Here is a 15,653-nt window from a genome sequence, read left to right as displayed (position 1 = left end):
AGTGTCACCTTCCTTTTTCTTTAAATTTCACAAACTCCAAATGCGCACTATTTCACGTTGCGTACTTAAGAATTACATGGGACGCAGGTGGCACTATGGGATGCCGGTGGCACTGTGAGTTAAACCACAGAGCCTAGGACTTGCCGATCAGAAGGTCGGTGGTTCGAATCCCCGCGACGGGGTGAGCGCCCATTGCTCGGTCCCTGCTCCTGCCCACCTAGCAGTTTGAAAGCACCTCAAAGTGCAAGTAGATAAATAGGTACCGCTCCGGCAGGAAGGTAAACAGCGTTTCCGTGCACTGCTCTGATTCGCCAGAAGCGGCTTAGTCATGCTGGCCACATGACCCGGAAGCTGTACGCCGGCTTCCCTCGACCAGTAAAGCGAGATGAGCGCCGCAACCCCAGAGTTGGCTACGACTGGACCTAATGGTCAGGGTCCTTACTTTACTTAGACTCACAACGTTTCGGCCAATCTGTGAAAGAATTCATTACAAGGTGAAGTGCATGAGGAATGGAATGGGTGGAGGGTGGAAGGTTGGAGGAGAGGCAGAGAGAAGAGCTGATTTGTACGTTTGTGACCTTCTTTTTGCACATGACCTGCTCACCTCAGAGATGCCCCCGTCCGCTGTGTTTCCTTCCCTTCCTTTGACCCCCAGGGCCTCATCCGTCTCCCGCCGGTTGTAGTAAGCTTTCCCCGCCAAAGCTGCAGCTTGAGAGGGGAAGAGAATAAATAAAGCAGGTTTCGCCTCTGGAGGTTCGCTTCCCGGAACTCATCGCATGCGGCCCTCAACTGACTTCTGCAAGGCCCCGTGCCCCCTCTCTTCCAGCAAGTGGATCCTCTTCCCCAGCACAGACCCGCACACCCTTTAGCTGTTCCCACCATCCTTCCGCCCGCTGCCACCCAACTAAAAGGCGGAATGCACCAATCAGCATGCCCCGCAGCTGTCCTCACTGCCAATTGGTTGGGAGGCATGCTTTTCTGCATACTTGACAGGTGGGTGGGGCCCAGGCCTGCCCACCACCAGCATGGATCCAGCCAATGGCTTATCTAGTCCAGCATCCACTTCTCCCAGTGGCCAACTAGATGCCTCACCTGGGAAACCCGCAAGCAGGATTCTCCCCAAAGAGCCATTCTCCCCCTCTGCAGTTTCCAGCAACCGGAATTCAGAAGCTTTGCCGCTTCCAATCATGGAGGCAGAGCGTAGGCATCATGGCTAGTAGCACTGAAAACCTCCACCACCTCAAATTTATCTGATCCTCTTTTAAAGCTGTCTACAGGGCCGTCTTGGGACGCGGGTGGCGCTGTGGTCTAAACCACAGGGCTTGCCGATCAGAAGGTCGGCAGTTCGAATCCCTGCGATGGGGTGAGCTCCCGTTGCTCGGCTCTTGCGCCTGCCAACCTAGCAGTTTGAAAGCACATCAAGTGCAAGTAGATAAACAGGTACCGCTCCGGCGGGAAGGTAAACGGCGTTTCCGTGCGCTGCTCTGGTTCGCCAGAAGCGGCTTAGTCATGCTGGCCACATGACCCAGAAGCTGTACGCCTGCTCCCTCGGCCAGTAAAGCGAGATGAGCGCTGCAACCCCAGAGTCGGTCACGACTGGACCTAATGGTCAGGGGTCCCTTTACAGGGCTGTCTTACCCATAGGCACTAGGGGTGAGGGGCACCCGGGCGCCGGGCTCTCAGGGGTGCCAGGCCAAGAGCCTGGGGCCCGAGAGTTGAGTCTGGGGGAGAGCCCGCCCATTGGTCAGAGCGCAGTGAAAGGCTCTTCTGCTGTGGGCGGCTCTGCGCCACAAGTTCGGGGGCGACTGAGTCAGCGAGAGGCTGAGGCCTAGGACTGGGCAACGGGGGGGCGCCAGGTGAATCTTTGCACCCCAGCGCCGTATATGCCTACAACAGTCCTGGCTGTCTAGGTTAGTGGCCATCACTGCCTCCTGAGGAAATGAGTTACGTAGTTCAACAATGTACCGTGCAAAGAGGTTCTCTCTTTTATCTGCCCTGAAGCTTCCAACAATGTCGGCTTCACTGGATATTCCCGAGGGCGGGATTCAATAATTTTAAAAAGCCGTACAGTGCGACCTCGGGTTAAGAACTTAATTCGTTCCGGAGGTCTGTTCTTAACCTGAAACTGTTCTTAACCTGAGGTACCACTTTAGCTAATGGGGCCTCCCACTGCTACCATGCTGCCGCTGCTCAATTTCTGTTCTCATCCTGAAGCAAAGTTCTTAACCCGAGGTACTATTTCTGAGTTAGCAGAGTCTGTAACCTGAAGCGTCTGTAACCCGAAGTGTTTTAAATACCACTGTATTTAAAACAAGTTTGTTAAGGAGCCACAATAATACACTAGGTCCTAAAAATATACAGTGGTACCTCGGTTTACATACGCTTCAGGTTACAGACACTTCAGGTTACAGACTCTGCTAACCCAGAAATAGTGCTTCAGGTTAAGAACAGAAATCATGCTCCGGCGGCGTGGCGGCAGCAGGAGGCCCCATTAGCTAAAGTGGTGCTTCAGGTTAAGAACAGTTTCAGGTTAAGAACAGACCTCCGAAACAAATTAAGTACCCTATTTTTTGCACCATAACACTCACTTTTTTCCTCCTAGAAAGTAAGGGGAAATGTCTGTGCGTGTTATGGAGGAAATGCCTACGGGTGGCATGCCTACGGATTTTCCTCCTCTAAAAACTACGTGCGTGTTATGGTCGGGTGCGTGTTATAGAGCGAAAAATACGGTACTTAACCCAAGGTACCACTGTATATAATAAGCAACAAATACAAATAAGCAAAATGGTCTCTTGGTTGTTCCTTCCGCACTTTTGCCAGCCCCGTCCTTTCTGGCTCTCACAAATCCTTGATGACACACACAAACACCCTGGGAAGGTTCATGTCTCTCTTCCTCCCCTTAAGTCAGAGCCCGTCGTACCTTCAATTTCTTCAGCGCGCAGTTTGCGAATGGCGGCGCGGATCAGTTTCCGTTCCTCGTATTCGCTGGCCGCCCGCATCTGATGGGAGAAAAGGAAAGGTCAGCCACTTTTACAGGTCTGCCTCATTCTCCCCAAGTCAAGGCCAGCTCTGGGCCAGCTGGGCGCAGGCAGGATCAATGCCGTGAGCCCCAACGTGCATGCGAATACCCACTGGTTAGACTAGTGTGTCATTTTTATTCTTTTTTTTTAATGAGGAGAAACATGGGTGATCTCCACATGGTGAAACAGAGGGGCCAACACTGAGAAGACCCTGCTTGCTTTTCAAGGAGGGGCCTGTTGGCTGCAAAGCACAGCTAGACACCCTAAAATGCAGCATTGAAGGGGTAGAGTGCAGAGACCAAACATGCCCCCCCCCCAAGGCATCTCTATCTAACCCTGGATGCTTTCCCAAGGACACACATCTTCAAAAGCCACGCCTCCTCTAATTGGGCCACACCCCTCTCCAGCTTTGCTTCACACCTTCCCTGGATACTTTTGAACAGCTGAGATTTTATTATTCTTATTTCACAAAATTTAGGCACTGCTTTATTGCAAAAAAAGGGGGTGGGGTTGGTTTACTTCAAAGGTCATACAATAAAATTATCATTCGGAAAAATTCGCAGGTAAAATAACAATAGAATATAAACAGATTAAAACTCGCATCAACGTTCTATGCATCTGGGTGGGCTTATCTATTTTTAAATAAATGTTTTTAGCGGGCTCTGAAAAGAGTACAGTGAAGTCGGCCGCCTGATATCAAGAGGCAGGGAGTTCCATAGGTGCTGCTGCACTGAAAGATCGATTTCTGACAACGGGGAACAAGATGTGTCCTGGGACTCTAACAGTGCCTCTTACTCTTACTTCCGCTGGAAGGCGGAAACAGGCAGGGGAGTGTCTGCAGAAACCAGCCTAGTGTCCTAAGGCAAAGTGCACATTCATTGCTCCATTTGACTTTGACTCTGGCCCTACCCGCCACCAGCATGTGGCCCTCAGAAGGTTGTCCAGGAGAGAATGTGGCCCTCTAGAGGAAAAGTGCCCCCCCAACAAAATCCCTGAAATACAGGAACAGTTACATGAGCTGGCCACTAAAGGGCACTCTTTCCTTGCCAAGGCACTTAGCAGCGGCCAGGGAAAGAGACAAACGAGGCAGTTATCTCCCCAGAGCCTGGAGAATGTCAGATCCAAAACTCCCAGCCAGCTCAGACCCAAGTAAAAAGCTGCAGGAAGGAAGCCAGCAGCCTGCCACATTGCAATCGTAAAGTTCATATTGACATCTGAAAATTCAGAGTGTTTCCCAGAAAGTTCCCGCACTAAAAGAACCCGTTTCTTACAAGTGCGGATCAAAGCGGTCGAGTGGGGGTAATCTCAGAAGTAAACGAGTCCCGAGTATATCGCAAACTGAGACAGGTTATACTGAGAGAGGATGGGGCTTGCCCAATAGCAAGTGACAGGATTCGAATGCGGGCCTTTGGCTGTTTGTTTGGTCTCTTCATCCCCTCTGCTTCAAAAGCCAAGGCAGGCACGTTCAAAAGAGGACAAGATCCCCAAGCCACTCACCAAAGCAGTCAGTTCCTCCACATCCTGGATGGTTTCCAACTTCCCGGATAGGATGTCCAGAGTTTTCTGCTGCTGCTTCTGCTCCTCCTCCAGCCGCAGTGATCTGTAGGGAACAAGGCACAAGGGACACATCAGGTGGGAGGTGATGGCTAAGATCTGTGAGACCATTGGGCCAGTAAGCTGGCAGGGAGGCGTCTTGGCTAACCCCCTCCAGCATATCAGGGACAGAAACCTTCCTAGAAAGTCGCTTTATACTGAATCAGATCAGTGGGGTCCATCTAGTTCAGTACTGCCTACACTGACTGGCAGAGGCTGTCTGGGATTTCAGATGGAGATCTTTCTTTCCCATCCCTACCTGGAGATGCCAGGAATTGAACCAGTGACCTTCTTTCTGCATGCAAAGCAGATGCTCTGCCTCTGAGCTACAGCCCTTCACTATCCCAAGTCAGACCATTGGTCCATCTAGCGCAATACAACCTACACTGGCTGGCAGCAGCTCTCCAGGGTTTCAGGAAGGGAGTCTTCCCCGATTCGCATGATACATGCGTAGAGGGCAATGCACATCAGCAAAGCCACCTGCAACCCTAGAGATTCCGCAACCCTAGAAATTCCGCAACTGATTCTGCAATTATTTAGAAGTAATGGGGGGAGAGGCTAAGCAAGCAGATTCGAGGGGGAAAGAAAGGGGTTCCCGGGACCTACCTCAGCACGTTCTCCTTGTTCTCCTGCCGTTCCGCACAGCGCTCCGTCCGGAAGCGCTTGGATGCCAGCGCCTCCTCGTCTCGCTCCAGCTCCTGCCGCCGCAGCTCCCGGATGGCGGAGCGGATCTGCCGCCGCTCGGTCAGGTCCAGCGTGGCCTCCAGCTGTGTGGGGAGGGAGGGGTGGCAGCAGCGAAAAAGGCAAATGGTCACTCCGGGACGGATAAAGGGCAACGTAGAGACCGGCTCCACCCACCCCACTCTGGCCCACCTCAGCTCAAAACCCTCGAGATTCCGGGCGATGCCGCACACAATGGAGGCAGTGTCCCGGCTGACACAGGGGACCAGTGTCCCTGCAGCCACCCACTCTCCCGGCACGGAGCCCAATGACTCACGCACGCGACTGCCGCTAAGCCTCGGACGGTGCCCAGGAGACCTCCACCCAAAGAATGGCATCGCTGGGCACACACACACGGGCCTGGGCAACAGGGAAAATCCCTAGAGGTGGTGGTCTCAAATTGGGAACCACAAACCCCACACAACACTTGCAGAGGTCAAGAGGCAGGGATAAACTCTCCTACCCTCCGGTTCTGAACACGCAGCGGGCAAGGATTGTCACGGTCACTTTAACAAATAAAAAAAGCCGATTTGTGCGATGCCCTCTGCCGTACATGAGGGCAGATACCAAAAGATTCCAACTGAGAAACAACTCTGGGAAATAGACGGAGATTACTTTCATATGTGGTGGACCTGTGGCAAGGTAAAAAGATTCTGGGAGTTAATCTATAATGAACTGAAGATATTTAAGTATACTTTTCCTAAAAGACCAGAGGCATTTTTGCTAGGTCTGGTGGGAAAAGAAATTAAAATAAAAGATCAGAACTTGTTCATGTATGCCACAGCCGCCGCAAGAACTTTACTGGCCCAAAGATGGAAAACAGAAGATTTACCAACCATCCAGGAGTGGCAGGTAAAGATGATAGATTTTGCGGAACTTGCCAAATTGACAGGAAGGATCCGGGACCAAGAGGACCAGAGATACAATAACAATTGGAATAAATTTATTGAATATATAAAGGAGAACAACAAAAATATTAAGACACTAGCAGGACTGGAATAACACCTCCAATGTAAAACAGTAGAGTTATGACACATGTTGAAAACAATAAAAATTTATTTGAAAGGGGAAAAAAGTGAAACAACTCTGCCCCTGTGAAGATGACAATCAGGAAACAGTGGCTCATGTTCTCCTGTCCTGTCCCCTTTATAAAGATCTGAGGAATGGGATCATTACCCCACTCTAACTTCCCATCCCAGGCAGCCCATCTGCGGCCACACTGTCCTTTCTTTTATCAGATCAAAATGATCAGACAACAGCAAAGGTTGCTAGGTTTATCGAGGGTGCAAGGAGATTAAGGGCCACTATCTGAACAACAATCTTGGTCATTTGATTGCCCTTTTTACCCATTGTCGTCTTTTTAATGGCATATACTGTTTGTTTTATGTTGCTACGGCCGTTGGCTAAAGCGAATAAAGTTTATCTCTCTATTTTCAAGCAGATTTGTGGCACCAGAGGGCCATCTGCAGTGAACCCTTAAAGCAGTATCGTGCTGGTTTGAACAGCCACAGACGGCTGCCTGCAAAGGCTCCTGGGAAATAAAGTTTGCGAGGGGTACTTTTAGGAGGTCCCTATTCCCTCCCTCGCAGAACTACGGTTTCCATGGTTCCCTGGGGATGGATTGTCAAGCCGCTCCAGGAATTGCAGCATTAAAAATACCAATAAAAATTGGACGTTAAGAGCAAGGGCTGCATTTGCACCATACGTTTAAAGTGCTATGGTGCCGCTTTTTAAATTCTTTTTGTTTTTTTGCATGAACCTTTTTTTCGCCCCAGAAGCAAGGTAACATACATGGTTCTCTCCCTCCTCATTTAGCCCACGCAACAACCCGGTGAGGTAGATTTAGACTGAGAAGCAGCAACGGGCCCAAGGTCACCCAGTGAACGCCACAAGACCAAGTGAGGATTTGAACCCGGGCCTTTCCCGGGTCCTAGTACAGTGGTACCTTGGTTCTCAAACTTAATCCACTCTGGAAGTCCCTTCCAAAACCAAAGTGTTCCAAAACCAAGGCGCGCTTTTCCATAGAAAGTACAGTGGTACCTCAGGTTAAGTATTTAATTCGTTCCGGAGGTCTGTTCTTAACCTGAAACTGTTCTTAACCTGAAGCACCACTTTAGCTAATGGGGCCTCCTGCTGCTGCCGTGCCACTGGAGCACAATTTCTGTTCTCATCCTGAAGCAAAGTTCTTAACCTGAAGCACTATTTCTGGGTTAGCGGAGTCTGTAACCTGAAGCGTATGTAACCTGAGGTACCACTGTAATGCAAAACGGATTAATCCATTCCAGACTTTTAAAAACAACCCCTAAAACAGCAGTTTCACATCATTTTTACTATCTAACAAGACCACTGATCAATAAAATGAAAGCAATAATCAATGTACTGCAGTCACACAATCAATCAATCAATCAGTAGCTGAACTGGGTTCCACACAGTCACAAACAAAACAAAACAAAACAAAACAACCACAAAAACGCAAGATAAATAGCAAAAACAGACAGACCTCAGTGTAGCACTCAAAATGGAAGTGTGGCACTCAGAATGGGGCACGTTTGGCTTCCGAAAAAGTTCGCAAACCGGATCACCTACTTCCGGTTTTGCAGTGTTTGGGTTCAAAGTTGTTTGACTATCAAGGCGTTTGAGAACCAAGGTACCGCTGTACAACACTCTATCCGCTACACCACCCTGGCTCTGATTTAAATTGTCATGGCTGCACACCTTTTCCTAGTAGGGAAATCTCTGGACTTCAATTCCCATCATCCCCAGCCAGCATGATCTGTAGCCGGGGATGATGGAAAAGTGCAGCCCGAGAACATCTGGAGGGAGAGACGTCCCCTGATCAAAGCCAAGCCACCACTGTGGGTGTCCCGCTTCCTGCTGGGCATGTCCACGACCCTCCCTCTCTTGATCTCTCTACCCCCAGCCCAGCCCTGTACAGCAGTCAGGCCCCGTCTCATTTCCTGGATGTGGGGTGGAGTAAGGGGTCATGCTTCCCAGCATTCAGCCTCGCCACAGCTGCATTTCCTGACCCCTTTTGTCTGAGTCAGGAAGGGTGCTGCAGAGGCTGCTCTCCGGAGCGATTGGATTCAGAGACGGAATATGGAGGAAAGGCAGCGATGGGAACAACGAAGACATTTCCTGCAGCATCTGCAGAGATCCTGCAGCATCTGCAGAGATCGCCAACACACATACACAGCTCACCTTGACAGCTGACAACAGCACTCTCACTCTCTTTCTCACACACACACAAGCACACAGATAAGAGGGGACGCGGGTGGCGCTGTGGTCTAAACCACTGAGCCTCTTGGGCTTGCCAATCAGAAGGTCAGCGGTTTGAATCCCCGCAACAGGGTGAGCTCCCGTTGCTCTGTCCCAGCTCCTGCCAACCTAGCGGTTTGAAAGCATACCAGTGCAAGTAGATAAATAGGTACCGCTCCAGCGGGAAGGTAAACAGTGTTTCCATGAGCTCTGGTTTCCATCACAGCATCCCACACTGGCCATATGATCCGGAAAGTTGTCTGTGGACAAACGCCGGCTCCCTCGTCCTAAAAGCAGGATGAACACTGCAACCCCATAGTTGCCTTTGACTGGACTTAACCATCCAGGGGTCCTTTACAGATAAGAGGAGAGGTGGCACTGCAACCAGAATAATCTTCCCCCAGCTGTTTTGGACTACAACTCCCATCAGCCCCAGGCAGCATGTAAGGTAGTTCAGCATTGCGATTCCCATATTGCAGACACAAGAATGGAAGGAGAGCTTGCTCAGTCAGGCCAATGGCCCATCCAGGCCAGCATCCTGTTCTCACAGTGGCCAGCCAGGTGCCTGAATGGAAAACTTGCAAGCGGGACCTGAGCACAAGAGCAATTCTTGCCTCCTGCGGTTTCCAGCAACTGGGATTCAGTAGCATCGCTGCCTCTGACCGTGGAAGCAGAGCAGAGCCATCATGGCTAGTAGCCATCAATAGCCCTCTCTCTCCCCCATGAATTTGTCTAGTCTTCCTTGAAAGCCATCCAAAGTTAGTGGTCATCACTGCTTCTTGTGGCAGGGAGTCCCAGAGGTCAACCATAGTACAATCATCTGAATTCCAGCTGTTAAGTGTTCTTCACAGACATGGTAAATTATGGTCCACAGATTCAGAAGCATTGCTGCCTCTGACTGGAGGCAGAGCATAACCGGCTCGATAGGCCTCTTCTCCATGAATTTATTTAATCCTCTTTTAAAGCCATCTAGGTCCCTATGGCTCCTGCCAACCTAGCAGTTCAAAAGCACTTCAAAAGTGCAGGTAGATAAATAGGTGGGAAGGTAAACGGTGTTTCCATGCACTGCTCTGGTTCGCCAGAAGCGGCTTAGTCATTCTGGCCACATGACCCGGAAGCTGTATGCCGGCTCCCTCGGCCAATAAAGCGAGATGAGCGCCACAACCCCAGAGTCGGCCACGACTGGACCTAATGGTCAGGGGTCCCTTTACCCTTAGGTCCCTATGGCAGGGAGTTCCAAAGTTTTAACCATGTGCTTTTGTGAAGTTCTCTCTTTTAATAACAAACTTTATTAAATAAAAGAATGGAAATGGGTTATTGAATATTTGATAGATAAATTGTATACAGATAAGAACACTGGTGGGATTATTGTAATAACCTGCAGTTTCATAAGAATATATATTTAAAGTAGATGGAATAAGTGAGCAGATTAAGTAAAGTTGGATAGGCAGAAGATATTAAAAATGAATTTAAGGAACCGCAGAAAGAGGGGGAAGGAAGTCAAGTTTTGAAATGTTAAAGTGATTGTAAAATTAGTGAAATGTATAAACCTGAAAAGCATAAATTTTAAAAAAATTATAAATAAGTTTTTTTTAAGCTTTAAACCACTGCACATAGAAGTGCTCTTTTGTGGGGGGCAGTGGGGGTAGGCAGAAGCCCAAGGCAACAGAGTGTTGTGAGATGTGCGCTGGGGTCTTCCTGTTGGTGCAGAAATAACTGGGGATTCATCTTGCCCACCTAACCTAGCCAAACAGCTCCTGCTCATGTGGCATGTGGGGCAATCAATGGCGGAAACATCTGTGCATCACCCACTAGGGCTCTCTCTCTCTCTCACCACCCTATTCTCCCTCGCATGGCTGGCCACTGGCACAGCTACAGTCAGACCGGGAAGGACAGTGCCAAGCCAAGCAACAAGGGAGGGACTCCACCGCGGCATTTCCCCTTGGATGCTGAAGGCAAGAATTCACAAACAGCTGCTGCAGCAGCTGGAAAGAGCCAGGGCACACCAGACCCACTTCAGAACTCTCCGCACAGCCTTGATGCTTCCTTAAAACACCCAAGAGTTGAGCTCCCTGCTCCAAGTTTCTCCAGCCCACTCGGAAAAGAGGGGGGCATACCCCTCATGATTTGCCACCCAATCAGTCCTCTATATACGCGAGCAGGGGGGGTGGCGGAAATCTTTGCCCAATGCATCATTAATTTACAGGATTTGCAGTCACAAGATGTGCTGAGCGAAGGTCACCGGCTTTAAAAGGCTATTAGACCAAATGCATGGAGAAGGGACCATTTAGCCACTGTTAGGCAGTAGAACCTGCAGGTCCAGCAGCAGTCTACCTCTGAAGAGAGAGCAGGCCTACAAGAGGATTGAGAGATGAGGCTGGTTGGCGCTACCACAGCCCCTGCCAGGTCTACTCTCCCAGCCAGCGCAAGTGTGGGTGGTTCTTTGCCTCGGCTGCCCTCCTCCTACACTCCGGGGGGGAAAGCCTTCCTAGGAAGGTAGAAAGCTGCCTTTTACAAAGCCAGACTGCACTGGCTGGCAGCAGCTCTCCAGTGCTTTATGAAGCAAGGCCGACCTGACGATCCCCTGCATACCAGGCAGATGCTCTCTACCACTGAGCTACATCCCTTTCCCAAGTGAGAACACTGGAAGGCGCCTTATAGCAAGTCAGACCACTGTCCCATCTAGCTCAGTACTGCCTACACTGACTGGCAGCAGCTCCGCTGGATTTCCGGCAGGGAGGCTCTCCCAGTCCTACCTGGGACCTTTCGCAAGCGCTTGAAGGCTGTGCAACCGTCACCCCTACCCAACAGACAAACGAAACAGGCAGAAACTTCAGACTTGCCTGGCTTCCAGGGGTCCGAGACAGACGGATGTGAAATGCTTGGAAAGGTTTTGGTTTTGAGGGGTGGGGGAAGCGATTGCAACTTGGGGGGGATTGGAAGAGAGAGAGAGACCCCAAGGCCACGTAAGCAGCCCAGGGAGGGCGGAGGCCAGAGGCAGCCCTCCGGGCCCTGCTGACAGGCCAGCCCCGCTCTGCGGCCAGAGGTTGCTGGGAGCCGCAGAGCAGATTCCAAGAGGAGCGCGCAGGGAGAATTCGGCGTCCTGGGCTGCCCTACACCCTGGGAAGAACAGGACATGCTGCGGCCCCAGCTCACGCTCCCCCGCCGGGCAGGAAATTAACGGTTACGAGCGGCCGGCCTAGAAAAACAGGGCCTCAATTTAAAGCAGGGAGTTAGCTAGGTGGAGAGGCAGCTGGAGGCAAGCAGGACTCTGCAGGGCCAAGACGCCGCTGTTTTCCCAGACCAGGAGTGGAGAGCAACAGGGAGCAGTGCCTTGAGAAGCAAAATCCAGATGTCGGAGCCTTCGATGCTTTCAGACAAGGCACCTTCCTTTCACCCAGATGTGCATTTCTTCATTTTCTCTTGTCTGTCTGTATTGTTACCAGAACTCTTAATAAAGATCAGCCTTGTTTCCACTGCCTGCGCTCATCCGTCTCCGACCAATAAACTTGGGGGAAACTTGATTCCATTTAGATGGGGAGTTCAGCCATTAAAAAAAGGCACTGCCTATTTTCTGGTGACAGTATGAACACCAGCGGCCTACGCCTACAGGCTAATATGGATAGGTGTAACCCAGGCTCAGGTTTCTGCGGACACGTACCCTCGCTAGATGGGACACGGAGGCGCTGTGGGTTAAACCGCTGAGCCTAGGACTTGCCGATCAGAAGGTCGGCGGTTCGAATCTCCGCAACGGGGTGAGCTCCCGTTCTTCGGCCCCTGCTCCTGCCAACCTAGCTGTTCGAAACCACGTCAAAGTGCAAGTAGATAAATAGGTACCACTCCAGCAGGAAGGTAAACATCGTTTCTGTGCACTGCTCTGGTTCACCAGAAGTGGCTTAGTCATGCTGGCCACATCACCTGGAAGCTGTATGCCGGCTCCCTCGGCCAATAAAGCGAGATGAGCGCCGCAACCCCCGAATCAGCCACGACTGGACCTAATGGTCAGGGGTCCCTTTACCTTTAACCTCGCTAGACCTTATAATGTAGTTTTTCAAAAATAAAATAGCATTCCACATCTGTATGATGCTCTTCCTCCAGGGAGCATGGGGCGGTCCCCTTTTATCCTCCTAACAGCCCTGGAAGGTAGGCCAAGCCGGAGCAAGCTTCAAACCAGCCCTCTCTAGCTGTGTATCTATTAGACAACTCCTGCCAGATATAACCCTCTTCCTACACTCCAGCTAAAACCACCACCTGCCCTCCATTTGCCCTGCAGTGGGACTTGGGGACTCCCTTGCAAAAAATAAATAAATCCTGAGAACTTACCGTATTTTTCGCTCTATAACACGCACCCGACCATAACACGCACATAGTTTTTAGAGGAGCAAAATCCGTAGGCATGCCACCCGTACGCATTCCCTCCATAACACGCACAGACATTTCCCCTTACTTTCTAGGAGGAAAAAAGTGAGTGTTATGGTGCAAAAAATACGGTAGTTTATGAAGGGTGCCGGGAACTAGGGTGCCGTGACAGGGTAAACTAGAGTTTCCAGGATTGTTTTTCATAGGGAAAAAGCCATGTGCTTTAAACATATGGTGTGCACAGAGTCAACATTTTTTTTTTATTTCCCATCAACCCTGAAAGGCAAACACCATCTCATACTGGAATAAGAAGTACGTAAAAAGTGAGTGGGGGAAACTTTCCCCCCAGACTTTTACTGCATTCAAGCTCTGAGTTTAATTTCACAACTGCCTTTAAGTTCCCTTTTGTTTTTAAGCATTCACAAATCATTTTTTGCCCTTTGTACCAGTTCTGGGAGAACCTCGTAAAAGAAAAAGAAAGCACAACTGAGTTTCTCTCCCCATACCGCCCTCTTTTCAAAAAGACTCCGTTCTTATGGGACTTTGAAAAGAATTCCCTTATATTTTTTTCAGGTTTTGCAGCTTGCAGTTTTTGAAGGGGGTGGAGGGGGCAGTAAAACAAGCACCCCCAAAATGAGGGAGGAGTCCAAAGATGGGCAGTTACAGCTGGAGAGTGTGTATTGGTGTGATCCAGGTACAAGACTGTGACCATTTGCCACCACTGCCCTATTGCTAAACAAAGCCAGGCCTCAGTGAGTAGTGAGTGGTGCTTAATTCACCAACTCGAATTAGCCAGGCTGGAATTCCAAAGGGATTCCCACCCACTTCCTTCTCCCACTACAAGCAGGCATTCCTGGACTCGGACTCACAGAGGCTGGAGGTAGCTGAGCATCCTGGTAACAAGATTTGCATCCCACACAGGCAGGAGCTCCAGAAGGACAGGGTGCAGGGGGAGGGAGCGAGCCACCCCTCCTTTTGAGAATGGTACGTTCCCAGACTCTGGTACACTGCCCTCACCCTGGAGGTTCCACTTAGCTCTCCTGGACAACAGCAGGAGAGAGAGATTGCAGTGGTACCTCGGGTTACATACGCTTCAGGTTACAGACTCAGCTAACCCAGAAATAGTGCTTCAGGTTAAGAACTTTGCTTCAGGATCCCGTTCACGTCTAGAGGTACCACTGTACCTCGGAAGTCTAACAGAATCCATTCCAGAGGTCTGTTCGACTTCCGAAACGTTCGACTTCCAAAGCGCAACTTCCGATTGGCTGCAGGAAGCTGCTGCAGCCAATTGGAAGCCGTGGAAGCCCCCCCCCCCGGATGTTCGGCTTCCAAAAGAACATTCGAAAACCAGAACACTCACTTCCGGGTTTTTGACTGACTCCCAAGGCGTTCGAGAGCTGAGGTACGACAGTATAAAATAAATGTTGATAATTACACAAGGTAAAGACACATACATAAGTATAAAAGCCACATGTCTAAAATAGGACAGGAGAGCAATCCAAAAACCATCTTGGCTCTCTTAAAGACTCTAAATATTTCCTCTGCCTCCTTACTCCTCTTTGCCTGAGAACAGGTAGGCAGATAGCAATCAGGGGAAGTTCCTGAAGGGATTCCACTCCTATATCTATGAACCTCCTTTGTATTGTCATTGTTTGCCTAGATGCTCTGCATTGAGGGATGTCTACTGGCATCCTGATGGTCTTATCAAATGCTGATGTTTTGTGTAAACTGTGTCTGGAACTATGTAAAACGTGCTATAGCACACCTTGGCCTGCCTGAGCCACAGCAACCCCACTTTCTGTGAGATGTAATTGCACATGTCCTGCTTCTCCACGCCAAAATGCAAACACTTAAAAGAGATGTTTCTTCTGAGCTCTGGGTCTCTCTTGCCTCCTTGCTTGGGGAGGAGGGAACTCTGTTGCAACAGAAAAATAAAGATCTGCCTTGCTTTCACTGCCTCCTGCCTCCACCCATTCATCTCTGACAGATCATGGACTTAGGGGACTCAGTCCCTTGGGGAGTTGGGCAGCAAAAGCCAACCACCCTTATTTTTCTATATCAGTTTTCAACCAGTGTCCTGTGGCACCCTGGGGTGCCTTGAATGTTGGTCAGGGGTGCCGCAGGCCACAGTGGCCTCAGTCCCTCTTTCCTTCTTGTTTATCTGCCTCCCAAAGGCTTGCACAGCTGTTTGTTACAGCAGCCCTGTCTACAAGCTCCCCAGGTGAATGGTGCCTCTGGGGCTGGCCAGGGGGTGCTTCTCGGGCCCCCATGGGGCAGTGTGAGGAGGCACCCCTCTTTGGGGCAGGGGCAGAGGCTCAGAGACCAGGGGCGGCAGCTGTAGCTGCCCAGAGGACTCCCAAGGAGAGGGGAGAGGAGGAAGAGGGAACACTCCCCCAGGGAGGGTGTTTGAAAAAGGGTGAGGGGCTGCCTGTTCTGCAGCCAAGGGGTGACGCAACTGGCTCCTGAGCCCCACAGGGGTGCTGCAGAAAGAATACAGTTGGTCCAGGGAGACGTGGACCCAAAAAGGTTGAAAACCTCTGATTAGAGCAGGGGTCAGCAAACTTTTTCAGCAGGGGGCCGGTCCACTGTCCCTCAGACCTTGTGGGGGGGGCGGACTATATTTATTGGGGGGGAATGAACGAATTCCTATGCCCCACAAATAACCCAGAGATGCATTTTAAATAAAAGGACACATTCTACTCATGT

The 15,653-nt window shown here is 50.4% G+C and overlaps 1 protein-coding gene and 1 long non-coding RNA gene across 13 annotated transcripts in view; one reads left to right on the top strand and one right to left on the bottom strand.

The window, feature by feature from the left end:
- LOC310695039 overlaps positions 1 to 15,653 on the top strand; it is a 167,858-nt gene that overhangs the window by 118,310 nt on the left and 33,895 nt on the right. The gene's annotated exons all lie outside the window — the stretch shown is intronic.
- SMTN (smoothelin) overlaps positions 1 to 15,653 on the bottom strand; it is an 85,977-nt gene that overhangs the window by 54,140 nt on the left and 16,184 nt on the right. For 10 of the 12 annotated variants that reach the window (XM_083478519.1, XM_083478514.1, XM_083478524.1 and 7 more), the window contains 4 exons: positions 5,220 to 5,380; positions 4,518 to 4,620; positions 2,921 to 2,999; positions 605 to 708 (listed from right to left, as the gene is read on the bottom strand). In XM_083478519.1, coding sequence (XP_083334645.1) covers positions 605 to 708; positions 2,921 to 2,999; positions 4,518 to 4,620; positions 5,220 to 5,380 — 447 coding nt within the window. The remainder of the gene's footprint in view (positions 1 to 604; positions 709 to 2,920; positions 3,000 to 4,517; positions 4,621 to 5,219; positions 5,381 to 15,653) is intronic. The other 2 variants (XM_083478515.1, XM_083478521.1) reach the window with 1 other exon arrangement.

This window comes from Podarcis liolepis, assembly GCF_965112155.1.
Source record: "Podarcis liolepis genome assembly, chromosome: 15".
Lineage (NCBI taxonomy): Eukaryota > Metazoa > Chordata > Lepidosauria > Squamata > Lacertidae > Podarcis > Podarcis liolepis.
The sequence above is the reverse complement of the archived record's forward strand: the minus strand, read 5'-3'. Positions and strand labels throughout refer to the sequence as shown.